Source organism: Aethalodelphis obliquidens, unplaced genomic scaffold (genome assembly GCF_003676395.1).
Source record: "Aethalodelphis obliquidens isolate GAN/ISIS:26980383/991018 unplaced genomic scaffold, ASM367639v1 scaffold111, whole genome shotgun sequence".
Lineage (NCBI taxonomy): Eukaryota > Metazoa > Chordata > Mammalia > Artiodactyla > Delphinidae > Aethalodelphis > Aethalodelphis obliquidens.
Window position 1 is genome coordinate 948,897 of NW_020838055.1, and position 14,630 is coordinate 963,526.

At 49.6% G+C, this 14,630-nt stretch overlaps 1 protein-coding gene across 4 annotated transcripts in view; it reads right to left on the reverse strand.

The window, feature by feature from the left end:
• Positions 1-14,630, reverse strand: part of FYCO1 (FYVE and coiled-coil domain autophagy adaptor 1) — an 82,827-nt gene that overhangs the window by 6,271 nt on the left and 61,926 nt on the right. For all 4 annotated transcript variants that reach the window (XM_027097008.1, XM_027097011.1, XM_027097009.1 and 1 more), the window contains 2 exons: positions 7,399-7,494; positions 3,692-3,902 (listed from right to left, as the gene is read on the reverse strand). In XM_027097008.1, coding sequence (XP_026952809.1) covers positions 3,692-3,902; positions 7,399-7,494 — 307 coding nt within the window. The remainder of the gene's footprint in view (positions 1-3,691; positions 3,903-7,398; positions 7,495-14,630) is intronic.

The window sequence follows — 14,630 nt, forward strand, 5'->3', positions numbered from 1 at the left end:
CATGACCTGATTTAAGTGATATGTCTGCAAAACAGTCCAAGTTGGTTTTACTGCTTTCTCGAGGGACTCTAGTGACCTGGCGGCCTGGTGCAGAGCCAGGGTTCTATGTTAAATGGAAAAAGTCAGTCTCAAAAGGCCACATATTGCATGATTCCATTCACATGAAATGTCCAGAACCGGGAATCTGTAAGGACAGAAGGTAGGTTGGTGGTTGCTGGGTGGAGGTTGGGGAGTGACTGCTAATGGGCACAGGGTTTCTTTTTGTTTTGGGGGATGATGAAAATGATCTAAAACCAGACAGTGGTGATGGTTACACAACTCTGTGAATAATACTGAAATAACAGTGAATTGCACATTTTAAATGGGTGAATTATATGGTGTGTAAATTATACCTCAATAAAGCTGTTTAAAAAATCAAGGGTCCTTGCTCCCAGTAGACTAAGGCAGGCCTCTGAGCTTCTCTGGCCAAAGAGAGAGGCAGGGCCTCGGTCTTCTTCCCTGATTTGTCCCAGGCTTCAGGGCAGCAGTCTGCACATGGGTAGCCTCAAGTCCTTCATTTACCGCTTCTTTCGTCAAGTGCTTCCCAAAGTCACAGTCTCTAATCTCAGTGTCAAGGCATGGCCTTGATAGAGGAGGTCCCTCTGGAGAGAGGGTGGTCCCGAGTGGGAGTGTCTGACATGCCCCTAGAGATGGGACTGGCCTTCCATGCTGTTCCCTCCACCTGTACGCTTTTCCTCTAACCCATGTCCCCCTGCCATCCCCTCCCCACAGCTTTTCTTGGTTTGGCCCAAGAGTCTCCTGCCCCGATCACTGCTCCCCAGGTTACGTGTCTGCCCCCCACCCCCAAGTGCCACCCCACCACGACAGTCACCACCTGGAATCACAGTTGTTTCTTTCTTTTTTCCCCCACAGTTGTTTTTTAAATAAGGTCTCTCTCTGATCACACCATGAGCTCCTCAAGGGCAGATCTCATGCTGTTCCTTCTCTCTTTATCCCCAGTGGGCCCACCCTACAGAGCCCAGTATACAGCGTACACTAAATGGTTGTGAACAGAGTGCAAGTACACAGCATAGCTCCTCATGCCTGAACCTCCACAATCACGAAACCTGAGTGTTGCAATTTGCACTATGTCCCATTGTTCCCAATAAGGTCCAGTCTGGTCAGGGCATCATACGGGGAGTCCCCAGGATAGATGCTAAAGGTGTGAGCCTGGATGTAGATTCTCCAGGTTGATGTCTGTACAGGACCACAGGCAGACATCACAGCCATCCCCACAGCTGGCTGGTGACAGTTGCGCCTGTGACGGCAGAGGAGCACCTGAGCAGCGTTCTCACCCACCCTGCAGATGGGCTCCTTCTGCCCCCTGGCGTCCACTGTGGGAAAGACAATGGTAACCATATCCTTCAGGCAATAAGGGAGCCAGAGATGAGGATGGCTCCTGGGCGTCCCTGAGCTCCTGATTCCTGGGAGGAACCACACAGGTCTCCCAGGGCCATGAGGATTAGGCTGGTGAGTGACTGAGCAAGGAGAGAGGCGTGAAGACCGGATCTAGTCACCTCCCTCTCTCCCTCCCACAAATATCCACCAGTATCTAACGTGGGCAGACACAGTGCGAGGCGCTCGGCGGGCACTGGGAACAGGAGGTGAACAGCGAAGGTGCTGGTGCTGAGTTCCAGGTGGTGCAGCTGGTTGCTAGTGCAGAGCTGAGCAGCACGCTGCTTAAACTGCTGCCCAACCAACTGCCCAGGCAGGCCGCTCTGCACCCGAGTTTCCTCATCAGCAAGGTGGGACTAAGACCTGCCTCATGGACCGAGACATGTGCCCAGGTGGCAGCAGTGAGCCTGAATCCACTCCCTGACCACAAGCCCAGGACCTCCCGGGTGGACGCTCAGAACCGCTTGGGAAGGAAGGGCTCCAAGGCTACATGTGTGGTGTGGCTGTGAGCCTCCAAAAGGAAAAGAGGGGCAGAGCAGTTTTTAAACAAGCATGAGCACGAGACTCCAATAATCAAGGCCAACTCAGGGGGGCTAGAATCAAATTTAAGGAGTGAATTTGAAGAGGAAGGAAATGACAGAGCAATCTCTATAACAGGCAGATATCACCAGGACAGGGATGGCAGGAGAGCAAACACAGACGGACACACGTCCGCCCATGTGGATACCGAAGCTGGAGCGGCGACCTGTGTGCCAGCATGCCCGAGCCTGGCCCTCCTGGGGCTCTGGGCCTTCCCCAGCCCTCACCGCGAGCCCCTTAGGACACCCAGAGGACCACAAGCGTGAGGGACTAGTGGATGTCATCGCAGAGACTTCACAGAAGGCTTCTTTCACACAACTTCAAATTGCTCCTCTCTAGCTTCATTCTTAGAAAATGGAGATTTTGTATTAAAAGTCTAGGATCTACCTGGAGCTCCAATCCAGCCTGTGTGACTGTCCTCACTATTCCTTCCACTCACAGTGATTCAAATGGAACTCGTGTTTCCACCCAAACCAGCTCTCCCTCCATCATCCCCTGGCACCCTCCCTGCAGAGATTCAGGTGTGGAATTCAGACCCTCCCTCTTCCTCGGCCCACAGTGAATCAGCGCCCCCGGAGGCTGTTCATTGTCCTGTGCTCTGCATCCTACTCCATCCTTTCTACTCTTCTTCCCCTTGAGCTAAACCAGTGGCTCTCAACCTTGATTGCCCACTGGGACCATCTAAGGATGCCTGGATCCCCCTTAGAGATTCTGGTTTAGTGGTCTGGGGTGCGGACTCAGAAGTGTGTTTTAAAAAGCTTCCCAGGGCTTCCCTGGTGGTGCAGTGGTTAAGAATCCGCCTGCCAATGCAGGGGACATGGGTCCGGGAAGATCCCACATGCCGCGGAGCAACTAAGCCTGTGAGCCACAACTACTGAGCCTGCACTCTAGAGCCTGTGAGCCACAACTACTGAGCCTGTGAGCCACAACTACTGAGCCTGTGTGCCACAACTACTGAAGCCCGCATGCCTAGAGCCCGTGCTCCGCAACAAGAGAAGCCACTGCGATGAGAAGCCCATGCGCCACAATGAAGAGTAGACCCCGCTCGCCGCAACTAGAGAAAGCATGCACACAGCAATGAAGACCCAATACAGCCAAAAATAAATAAAACTAAAAAATAAATAAATTTATTTTAAAAAAAGCTTCCCAGGCGTTTCTAATGTGTGGCCAAGGTTGAGAACTATGGTCCCGGCCACTGTCAATGTCCCATGTTTAGAATGTCTTAGGAGTTTATGAACTGGTATCTGCCACGAAGACTTCCAGCCCACCCAAGTGACACAATGGCTATGAGCCTCTACTGACCTTTCTGAGGTGAGATGCTGAACACCCTAAGCTCATAACCAGAAGCAAAGATCTTGGTCCCCACCTCCCATGGTGACCCGTTCTTGCTCCGCATGGCTCTGTTAAAGAAATGATCCTTAAACTGAGTCACACATCTGTATTCCTTTCAGTTTCACCTATCGACCTATTCTAAGGTCAGTCTGAAGCTGACCCAGGAGTAGGCCTTCAGACATTAGAAGGCAGCTCTCCTCCCCCAGGCTGGACAAGCCCGGGTGTGTTGCCTGCTCTGCATGATGCAGCCCAGGGGGTTTTCCCACTCTGGTCTCTCTGTGCCCCTCTCAGAACATCCCAGATAAGCTCTGCCCGGGGAATCCTGCTGGCAGGGAGATGGCCTCACCTTACATTGATCCAGCGGCGTGTCCTCCGCCTCCCGGTACACCACACTGAAGGAGATACTCTTGGGGTCAGAGGAGAAGACCCAGCTGATGGTGAGGCCTGCCTCGGCCACAGTGATGGGGATGAGGCTATAGGTACTGGACCTCACAAACAGCTCCCTGTTGCCCTCCCCGAAGTTGGCGATCTCTTCCACCGTGAGGGGTAATTTTATCCTAAAATACGAATGCAGAGAGGGACTTGATCAAAGCAGGGAAAGCGTTTGAGTCCACTGGCCAGGTTGTCTGTGACTCCGAGGTGACTGGAAACCCTGGAGGCTCTTGGGAGGAAAAGCCCTGGGTCCCCATGACTGACACGCTTAAACATGGGAGAATTCTTGATGTGCAGCTCATGCCATCAGATGTTTCCTGAGCACTTACTAGGTGCCTGGCATAGCTCTAGGCACTGGGGACACAGAAGTAAAAAATACAGATGACAATCCTTGCCCGCAAGGAGCTGGTGTGGTCCCTGCAAGCCGGCTGGAACTGAGAGGACAGCCTGGGCCGCTCTGTGCCGCTCAAGGACAGGAAGCGCGTGCCGAGGCCTCAGCTTTCTGCAGCTCTCCTGTAGCTGCCCTGCGGCTCAGCTGTCCACTCTTTCTCTCCCCTTTCTCCTTCCAGTTCCTCGCCTCCCGCTTTTACCTAATTAGCACCAGAAGTAAGCACACGCATCGTTTGAAACCTCCTGCCCTTTCGGTCAGTCATCCCTCTTTTCAGTGGAAATCCGGGGCCTGCCAAAAAATTCCAAGCAGGCACCCTGACTTTTCATAAATGCAAACACCCCAGACTCTTTAATGCAGGGTAGTCTGAGGGCCCTGGGGAGACAGGCTTCTTGGGGCTGTGTCCCTATTCTAACTCTCATTAGCTGGATTAAGAGCCAGTTCCAAAAGTTTAAAGGGTTTAGGGACAGTGAGTTTCTCTGCAGGACCCAGAGAACCCGGTGCTGGTACCTGCCTCGCTTCTCATCTGCCGCAGGGCTCACCCTCATGTCAGCCTCAGGTTCCTCACCTGCAGACAGGGACAACCACGCCTGCCTCTGGCGGGTGTGACAGTTACGTTAGAAGATGAACCTGTGCTGAAGGGCAAAGTCTCCCTGATTAAGTGGTGCCTCCTCCTGCCCAGCAAATCTGGAGGCAGCAGGTGAGCGAGGGCCACGAGGGCAGGGCCTCCAGTGCGGAGTTGCAGCTCAGGAGTGTGCGGCCCTGGACATTCCCATCTCCTCTCCTCAACTGTGCAAGGGCTAACTCTGCTCGCCAGCTTCGGGTGTTGTCACAAGGGCTATGTGAGGAAGCATGATGCTCCCGTCTACACACGAGGAAGCTAAGATTCAAAAAGACTAAGCAACTCTATCCAGGTCCATACAGGTCTGATCCAAAGCCACTGCCTTTCTACTACACCAAACTGCCTTTCATGGACAAAAATATTACTGTCCCCTTTAACACAGGGGTGGAAACCAAAACTCAGAGAGGGCAGGTAACTTGCCCAAGACTGCACAGCAAATAAGTGGTGGTGTTAAGAATTCTGTTGGCTCCAAAGTCGTAGAGGTGGATGGGAATACTCCCCAAGCTTTGCAAATGAGAAGACTAATCAATGATTAGAAAACCAAAATGCTCTAAGGAACAGCTCTGATACAGGTCATTCACCTGTGTAAAAATTTAATTCCATGGACCATTTTCCCATGTGTTAATTTAAGCTTTATTGCTAATTACAGTAAAAAAAGGTCTTGTCCAATATTTACAATTTTCAAGAATCTACAAGTAGGCAGAAGGGTCCATTTTGGAAAAGAGGTCTCTTACAACATGGCAATCTTGCTGCATTACTTACTCTGACAGGGTGCCCCACTAATGCTGGGTTATTTCATAATTTTACATTCCAGAATTCTCCCCTTGCACCGAGTTACTTGGATTGTGCCTTTAATCTTTTTTACCTTTCTAGACCTCATCTGTTCAGTGAGAGGACAATACTCGGTCTCGCCAAAGGAGATGCTAATAAAAAGAAATCAAGGGTTTGCCATCTCTGCTCAAATATAATCTTAAATAAGTCTGTTGTCCATAAGACTCACATCATAAATGTAAATTCAACTGGTCTCCCTACTTCTGTCCCTTCATAGTCATTCTCCACATGGCAACTAGAGTGACTCCTTTTATAATGTAAATTATATTAAGTCACACTTCTGTTCCAAATCTAATTTTAAAGCTCCCATTCCCCTCAGATTAAAAGCCAAGGTCCTTACAATGGCCAAGAAGGCCTGATGTGACGTGGGCCCTGTTCCCTCTCTGATCCAGTCTCCTTCCCTATTTCTGCTTCAGTCACACTGACCCTATCCCTATTCCTTAAACACACCAGACACCATCCTGCCCCAGGGCCTTTGCACTGACTGTTCCTTCTGCCTGAATGCTGTCCCTCACATATCTGCATGAAAACTTCTTCAAGTCTTACCTTCTTAGCGTTTTCTATTTAAAATTGCAACCCCACAAACGTATGGACACCAAGGGGGAAAAGCAGGCGTGGGGTGGTGGTGATGGTAGTGGTGGTGGGATGAACTGGGAGATTGGGATTGACATATATACACTAGTATGTATAAAATAGATAACTAATTAAAAAAATTAAGAAAAAATAAAATTGCAACCCCTCCCCCCAATCCTACTCTTGGTTTCTTTTCCAAAGCAAGCACCACCTTGTAACATACTATATAATTTACTTATTTACTGATGTTTATCGTCTGTCACCCCTGCTGGAATGTAAAGTGAACATGAGGGCAGGAATCTTTGTCTGCTTTGTTCACTGATGTGCTCTAAGGACCTAGAAGAGTATCTAGCTCATAGTAGGTGCTGGATAAATATCTGTGAATGAGTGACGGAATCTACTCGATGACCATAATGCAATCATGCAGCCATTCGTTACAACACTGGAGAAAAAGAATGATATGGGGAAATACTCATGCAATATTAAGTTTAAAAAGACTGTGAAATAAGACGTAGGATATTTGTTTATGTTGAAAAATTAGGTATATTAGTATAAACAAGACTGGAAGGCTATATCCAAGGTGGTTTGCTTATCTCTGTTTCCTGATTTTCTACAAGGAAAATTTTCTTACAATAAGAAAATAAAGTTATTTTCAAAAAGGAAGAACACAGGACATAGGGGTGGGGGAAGGATGAGTATCAAAGGACGGGGGAGCTTTTTGGGGTGATGGAACTGTTCTATATCTTCACTCCGGTCAATTTTCTTTTCTGGACCTAGGTTTCCTCTTCGGCAGACTTGGGAGTGGAGCTGGTTGGGTGCTGAGGCCTGAGACTGTAAAGCCACTGGCAGAGCTCGATGTGGGGGCTGGCAGACGCCTGGTGATTACACTGTGTTACTTGTCAAAATCCAAGCACCGTATACTACAAATGGGGACCTTTACTGTATATAAATTTTACAAAGGAAAGGAAGGAAGGAAGGAAGGAAGGGAGGGAGGGAGGAAGGAAGGAAGGAAGGGAGGAAGGAAGAAAAAGAAGCGCGCGCGCACACACACACACACACACACACACACACAAAGAAGCACAAACTTGAAAACCACCATGGGTGCCAAGTCTGAGCCTCTGGGGTGCTTTCCAGCTGGGACACCGGAAGGCCAGGCCTCCCCAGAAGTGACACCCTGGGAAGTCCAGCTTGGGAGCCCATCACTTACATCAGTTCTCCCGATTTCAGCAAGCAGATTTCGGCATCCTGCCCCACGGGCGTGTCTGCAGCGTCTTCAGGGGTTAGCGAGTTTGGCGTGGTGGCCCTGAAATGCCACAAACGAGAACACATCCAGTTAGCTATCAGCACACAGGGCCCCACATCCCGAAGCCCGTAGTCTTGGAGTCTGGTAGCCAACCTCAGAACGCACGGGGAACCCTTCAATCGTGGAGGCCAGGACAGAGGCCCCGCAGACTCTGGGGCTGGAGAGCCACGGGGGCCAGGCCCAGGCAGGCAGGACGGGGAGGGAAGACAACAGGGCTGCAGTGACTTCCCCAATGTCTTCCCGGTGGGTGTGGGATGGGTGACCACAGCACAAATGGACCACCCTCCTGTCCCACGCCAGCAGAGCTACAGCCATGGGGTAAGTTTCCAGCACCACTGATGCTGCCTTTTCAGCGCCAGTCCCTGACTAGACGAGCCTGCTCTGGCCCATCTCTGGAGAACAAGGACAGGCACCCAGAGCTGATGAGGCAGGAAGCAGCATGGCCTGAGAAGGAGGTTGTGGGACAGAGACTCATACAAAGAGGGCAGATCCACGCCACAGCTCCTCTTCCCTTACAACCTACTGCCTGCTGTGTGGAGAACCAGCTGTGGGAGCTGCCTGGCAGTACAGAGGTGCCATGGTTCCCAAAATGTGTTCTGTGGAACACCACTGCCAGGGGAGGGGAATCTTGCGCTCTTTCTTAGAAACTCATGGCATTCTTAAACAGTAAATTCAAGGCTCTGAGATGTCCTGCAATAAAGACATCTATTAATTTTCTTTTAATATTTATTTTTCTTATTTTTTTGGCTGCGTCAGGTCTTAGTTGTGGCACATGGGATCTTTGTTGAGGCATGCGGGATCTTTCGTTACAGTGCACAGGTTCTTCGCTATTTGCAGCGTTCGGGGCTTCTCTCTAGTTGTGGCGTGGGGGTTTTCTCGCTCTAGTTGTGGCACGCAGGCTCCAGGGCACGCGGGCTTTGTAGTTGTGGCGCACGGGCTCTCTAGTTGAGGCACGCGAGCTCAGTAGTTGCGGCACGCGGGATTAGTTGCCCCACGGCATGTGGGATCTTAGTTCCCTGACCAGGGATCACACTCGAGTCCCCTGCATTGGAAGGCGGATTCTTTACCACTGGACCACCAGGGAAGTCCCAAGACATCTATTAAATTTTAACTCTAGCATTCCCATGGAACATTTTTAACCACTGCTGAGTTGCTGATCCTCGGAGCAGTGCCCACACTTCACTGATGGGGACACAGAGGCCCAGGCAGGTCTTGAGAGGCAGGGCCAGAGCCAGACACCCTGACTCCAGCTCAGTGCTCATCTTGCTGGGTCCCACGCCCACTGCAGCCAATCGCTTATATGAGCTCAGGGATCTCAAACCCAACCAGCTCCAGTGTCCAATGCTGCCTGAGAAGAACCTAGGTCCAGGAAAGGGAAATGATTTGCTGATTTGCCCCATGGGAAGGGGTTAATGAGGAAGATCTCCTGAGCAGCATGGCTTTTTCCCAAAATGCTGTGATAATTCCTTCTCAACTGTCCTAGTAGGCTCTCCCCAGATGTTTCTGGGGTGAGGTCAATAGGCCCCAAAATGCCCTCACCCAGTTCTGCTCCCCCATCCCACCCCCTGCACATGCCCCTGGGCTCTCACCAGCCTGGCCCCCGGGCACATTCACTCAACCTCTGAGGCCCTGTGTGAACTTGTGTGAACTCAGACCTGCCTTACCCTCACCCTGCCTGCTGCTGAGCGGGTCCTGAGGCGGCGGCCCAGCACTGCGCAGGACACGTGAGGCGGGCACGGGCCCTACCCCACAGATGCGCTCCCTCTGAGGCAGGGACAGACAGCTGCGGCCTGACTGGAAGGCGGCCTCGGCACATACAGCGCACACGAGGTCAACGGCTGACAGCAAGCATCCAGACCACGTGCTCAGATGGCCCTCCTCACCTACTCTCACACCCACTCGAGCACCAAGTTCATGGCTGCCCTAGAGTGGACCTACAACTCACGCTGGGAAACTGGTGTGCTTCTCTGAGAGCGCCATCTGGGCTGCGGCCAGGTGTGACGCCTGGGGAGGGGCTCTGCAGCTTTCCTAGGGAGTTAACAGACCCTGAATCCCAGAGCTCAGGTGAGTGGAACGTGAGAAATACAAGAGAGCACAGTGGGTGGCCAGACCCTAACGCTCACAGAGCTTCTGGCTGGAGGTGGCGGCATCGCCTCTGCTCAGAAGTGGTTCTCACCACACTGCTCCTCACATTTCACTGCCGGGTGGGTCCCGTGGCCAAACACGCCACAGCAGGGGCACGAGGCTCATCCTTCCACAGGGAGAGGCACTAAAAATGGGCAGAGATGCACAACCCACCCATGGGGAGGGGCAGCAGATACCGTCCCCCGAAGTCTACGCCCTGTGCCTGAGGTCTGAGGCTCCTCACTCAGTCAGCAGGACGCTGGGAAGGTCCCGGGAGCACCCAGGTGTTCTTCATGCAGATGCGGAGACGGGTGGCTCAGAGCTGGCAAAATCCAGGGAGCCTCGCCTAAGCCTGTCCCTGATGCCACTCAACCCTGGGGGCAGGAATACCTGTGCGACACGCAGTGCGCCTGCAGCAACCATGAGGCACCAGGAGTTTGGGGTCAGCGACTGGTGGTGTCACCCCAGGGGCTGCGACAGACGCGGCACCTGCAGCTCGCTCCCACCCCCCACGCTCCTGCACCCCATACTCCCCCCCCGCCACCCACGTGTCACAGCCCTGCTCACGCTGGGCTTTGCCTATCTGCTTTTGGGTCTTAGCTCCCCCTGGTCCACATGCTCTTTGCAAGCAGGGGCCGTGGCTGGGCTTTCCTGTCCCAAAGGACAGGTCACGGCCGTGTGCAGGAGCCAAAGAATGTCTGTGCTACTTGTTAAGAAATATACGTGGGGGTGTAAATTGTTAGTGTGTAAATTCAGGATGAAAGGGCAGAGGTAATGCTGATGAAATCAAGAAAAGAATCAGCAACAGATCCTGAAGGAGGAAGACCCCAAGTCACACGTGGAGTGGCAAACGCTGGGTTAGCAGAGCCACACCTGGGGACAAACTGCAGCACCTTCACCTCGAACAGGATTTTCTCAGACACAAAACAGACTGTTCGCTGCCAACTTACAAAGCTTCTCTGTCTGGAGGACAGCACTGCACAGGGGGAGGCCTCCGTCCTCTCTAGAAATCTCTGAGCTCGAGACTTGGCTTCATTCAGACAGCTGGACATCACGCCTGCTCGCTCCGCCATATGGCCCCACTTCCCGGCCTCACTCCTGTCTACTGCTGGAGCGCTGAAGCTGCTGGCTGTGACAAGCTGCTCAGGGTGCTGCTGTGAGGGGCTGGAGGTGGTGGCTGGTACGGGGGCCTCCAGGGCTGCCTAGATAATCAGACGCCCACTAGCACTCAGGTGTCAGGCGGGCTGTCTGTGCACAGTCTACAGCAGCCCACGGCAGGTGGGAGAGCGCGTCCTCACAAACGCCTCGCCCTCAGCGCTGAGGCCTAACCAGTGGGCTCCCTCTGGCTGTAGCTCACTGTGGCTCCAGAGGGCAGGGGAGGTGGTATGGCTCAGGGGAGAGGGGTATCACTCCACGTGGTCCCAGTCTTGGCTTTATGACTGTGACTCTGGGTGAGCCCTTTCCTCCTCTGAGACCTCAGACTTCTCCTTTCTAAATGGGAGGAGATGGAACCGGAAGGACTCCAAGTTTTGCTGGCTTAAAAAGGCTGTAAGTTTCAAAGGACTTGGAGAAGGCGTTTTACTGGCTGGGAAAGAGGTGGGCTCGCTCTGGTCGGCAGCTCGTGCCCTCAGCCTTCCCCACTCTTCCCAGGGAAGGTACAGCAAGGACATGTCCTCAAGTGCCTGCTGCCACCAAGGGCAAGCCTTGTCACTCCTTTTTCTCCCCAGCTCAGCCCACCTCTGACCGCCTTCCTGTCCAACACCTCTTTCTTGTTCATCTTCCAATCGCTGGCTTCCAGATTCCCCCACCCCCATCACAGAATGTCAGTGTGAGAAGAAGCTCAAAGGACCATCCAGTCCAACCCCACTTGATGGCTAAGGAGGCAGGGGCCAGGGGAGAGGAGACGGGCCCAAGGCCACTCAGGCCTGCCTCGTTTCATTTGCTCTCATCCTTGTACAAAGTGCAAATACCATAAATGAGAAAGATAAATAGATGAAACGAACTCTGAAAACTGTGGTTGGTTCTCTCATATTCCCTCATTAAGAATAAAAGATGTTGGGAATTCCCTGGTCGTCCAGTGGTTGGGACTCCGCATTCCCACTGCAAGGGGCATGGGTTCGATGCCTGGTTGGGGAACTAAGATCCCACAAGTTGTGGGGTGCAGCCAAAAAACCCCCAAGATGTCCTAATCTTTTGTTCCCTCTCCTCCTCCATCTCCCCACCTCTCTGACCATCACAACACAGACAACCCTCTTACCAGAGTAGGTCCTGCAACCCTTGCTAGTCCTGGCTGAGGACCTACATGGGGGAGCTTTGTGAGGTGGGAAGGGGAGACAGATGGAGGTGGGAGTGTGCATGGGTGGGTGATGCAGTCTCAAAGGCAATGATTAGGGACACAGAGTTTCCTTTCAATGGCTTTTCAAACTGTGGGTCATGACCCATTCAGTCAGTTGTGAATCAATTAATAAGTTATGATGAATATTAAAAGAAATATGATAGAGAGGGCAGACAGCAGAAGCAAGAAGAATGACAATCCTGCAGCTGGTGGAACAAAAACCACATTCACAGAAAGACAGATAAGATGAAAAGGCAGAGGGCTATGTACCAGATGAAGGAACAAGATAAAACCCCAGAAAAACAACTAAGTGAAGTGGAGATAGGAAACCTTCCAGAAAAAGAATTCAGAATAAGATAGTGAAGATGTTCCAAGACCTCGGAAAAACAATGGAGGCAAAGATCGAGAAGATGCAAAAAATGTTTAACAAAGACCCAGAAGAATTAAAGAACAAACAAACAGAGACCAACAATACAATAACTGAAATGAAGACTACACTAGAAGGAATCAAAACCAAAATAACTGAGGCAGAAGAATGGATAAGTGACATGGAAGACAAAATGGTAGAATTCACTGCTGCAGAACAGAATCAAGAAAAGAGAATGAAAAGAAATGAAGACAGCCAAAGAGACCTCTGAGACAACATTAAACGCAACAACATTCGCATTATAGGGGTCCCAGAAGGAGAAGAGAGAAGAGAATGGACGCAAGAAAATATTTGAAGAGATTATAGTTGAAAACTTCCCTAACATGGGAAAGGAAACAGCCACCTAAGTCCAGAAAACGCAGCGAGTCCCATACAGGATAAACCCAAGGAGAAACAAGCCGAGACACATAGTAATCAAATTGGCAAAAATTAAAGACAAAGAAAAGTTATTGAAAGCAGCAAGGGAAATGTGACAAATAACATACAAGGGAACTCCCATAAGGTTAACAGCTGTTTCTCAGCAGAAACTCTACAAGCCAGAAGGGAGTGGCATGATATACTTAAAGTGATGAAAGGGAAGAACCTACAACGAAGATTACTCTACCCGGCAAGGATCTCATTCAGATTCGATGGAGAAATTGATGGAGAAATCTCATTCAAATCGATGGAGAAAAGCTTTACAGACAAGCAAAAGCTAAAAGAATTCAGCACCACCAAACCAGCTCTACAGCAAATGCTAAAGGAACTTCTCTAAGTGGAAAACACAAGAGAAGAAAAGGACCTACAAAAACAAACCCAAAACAATTAAGAAAATGGTAATAGGAACATACATATCGATAACTACCTTAAACATGAATGGATTAAATGCTCCAACCAAAAAGACACAGGCTTGCTGAATGGATACAAAAACAAGACCCATATATATGCTGTCTAAAAGAGACCCACTTCAGACCTAGGAACACATACAGACTGAAAGTGAGGGGATGGAAAAAGATACTCCATGCAAATGTTAATCACAAGAAAGCTGGAGTAGCAATACTTGTATCAGATAAAATAGACTTTCAAATAAAGAATGTTATAAGAGACAAGGAAGAACACTACATAATGATCAAGGGATCAATCCAAGAAGAAGATATAACAATTATAAATATATAGGCACGCAACACAGGAGCACCTCAATACATAAGGCATTGATAACAGCTATAAAAGAGGAAATCGACAGTAACACAGTAATAGTGGGGGACTTTAACACCTCACTTATACCAATGGACAGATCATCCAAAATGAAAATAAATAAGGAAACACAAGCTTTAAATGACACAATACACTAGATAGATTTAATTGATATTTATAGGACATTCCATCCAAAAACAGCAGATTACACTTGCTTCTCAAGTGCATATGGAACATTCTCCAGGATAGATCACATCTTGGGTCACAAATCAAGCCTCAGTAAATTTAAGAAAATTGAAATCATACCAAGCATCTTTTCTGACCACAACGCTATGAGATTAGAAATGAATTACAGGGAAGAAAACGTAAAAAGCACAAACACATGGAGACTAAACAATACGTTACTAAATAACCAAGAGATCACTGAAGAAATCAAAGAGGAAATCAAAAAATACCTAGAGACAAATTAAAATGAAAACATGACGATCCAAAACCTATGGGATGCAGCAAAAGCAGTTCTAAGAGGGAAGTTTATTGCTATACAAGCCTACCTCAAGAAACAAGAAAAATCTCAAATAAACAATCTAACCTTACACCTAAAGGAACTAGAGAAAGAACAAACAAAACTCAAAGTTACCAGAAGGAAAGAAATCATAAAGATCAGAGCAGAAATAAATGAAATAGAAACAAAGAAAACAATAGCAAAGATCAATAAAAGTAAAAGCTGGTTGTTTGAGAAGATAAACCAAATCGATAAACCATTAGCCAGACTCATCAAGAAAAAGAGGGAGAGGACTCAAATCAATAAAATTAGAAATGGAAAAGGAGAACTTACAACAGACACCGCAGAAATACAAAGCACCCTAAGAGACTACTACAAGCAACTCTATGCCAATAAAATGGACAACCTGGAAGAAATGGACAAATTCTTAGAAAGGTATAGCCTTCCAAGACTGAACCAGGAAGAAATAGAAAATATGAATAGACCAATCACAAGTAATGAAATTGAAAGTGTGATTAAAAGTCTTCCAACAAACAAAAGTCCAGGACCAGATGGCTTCACAGGTGAATTCTATC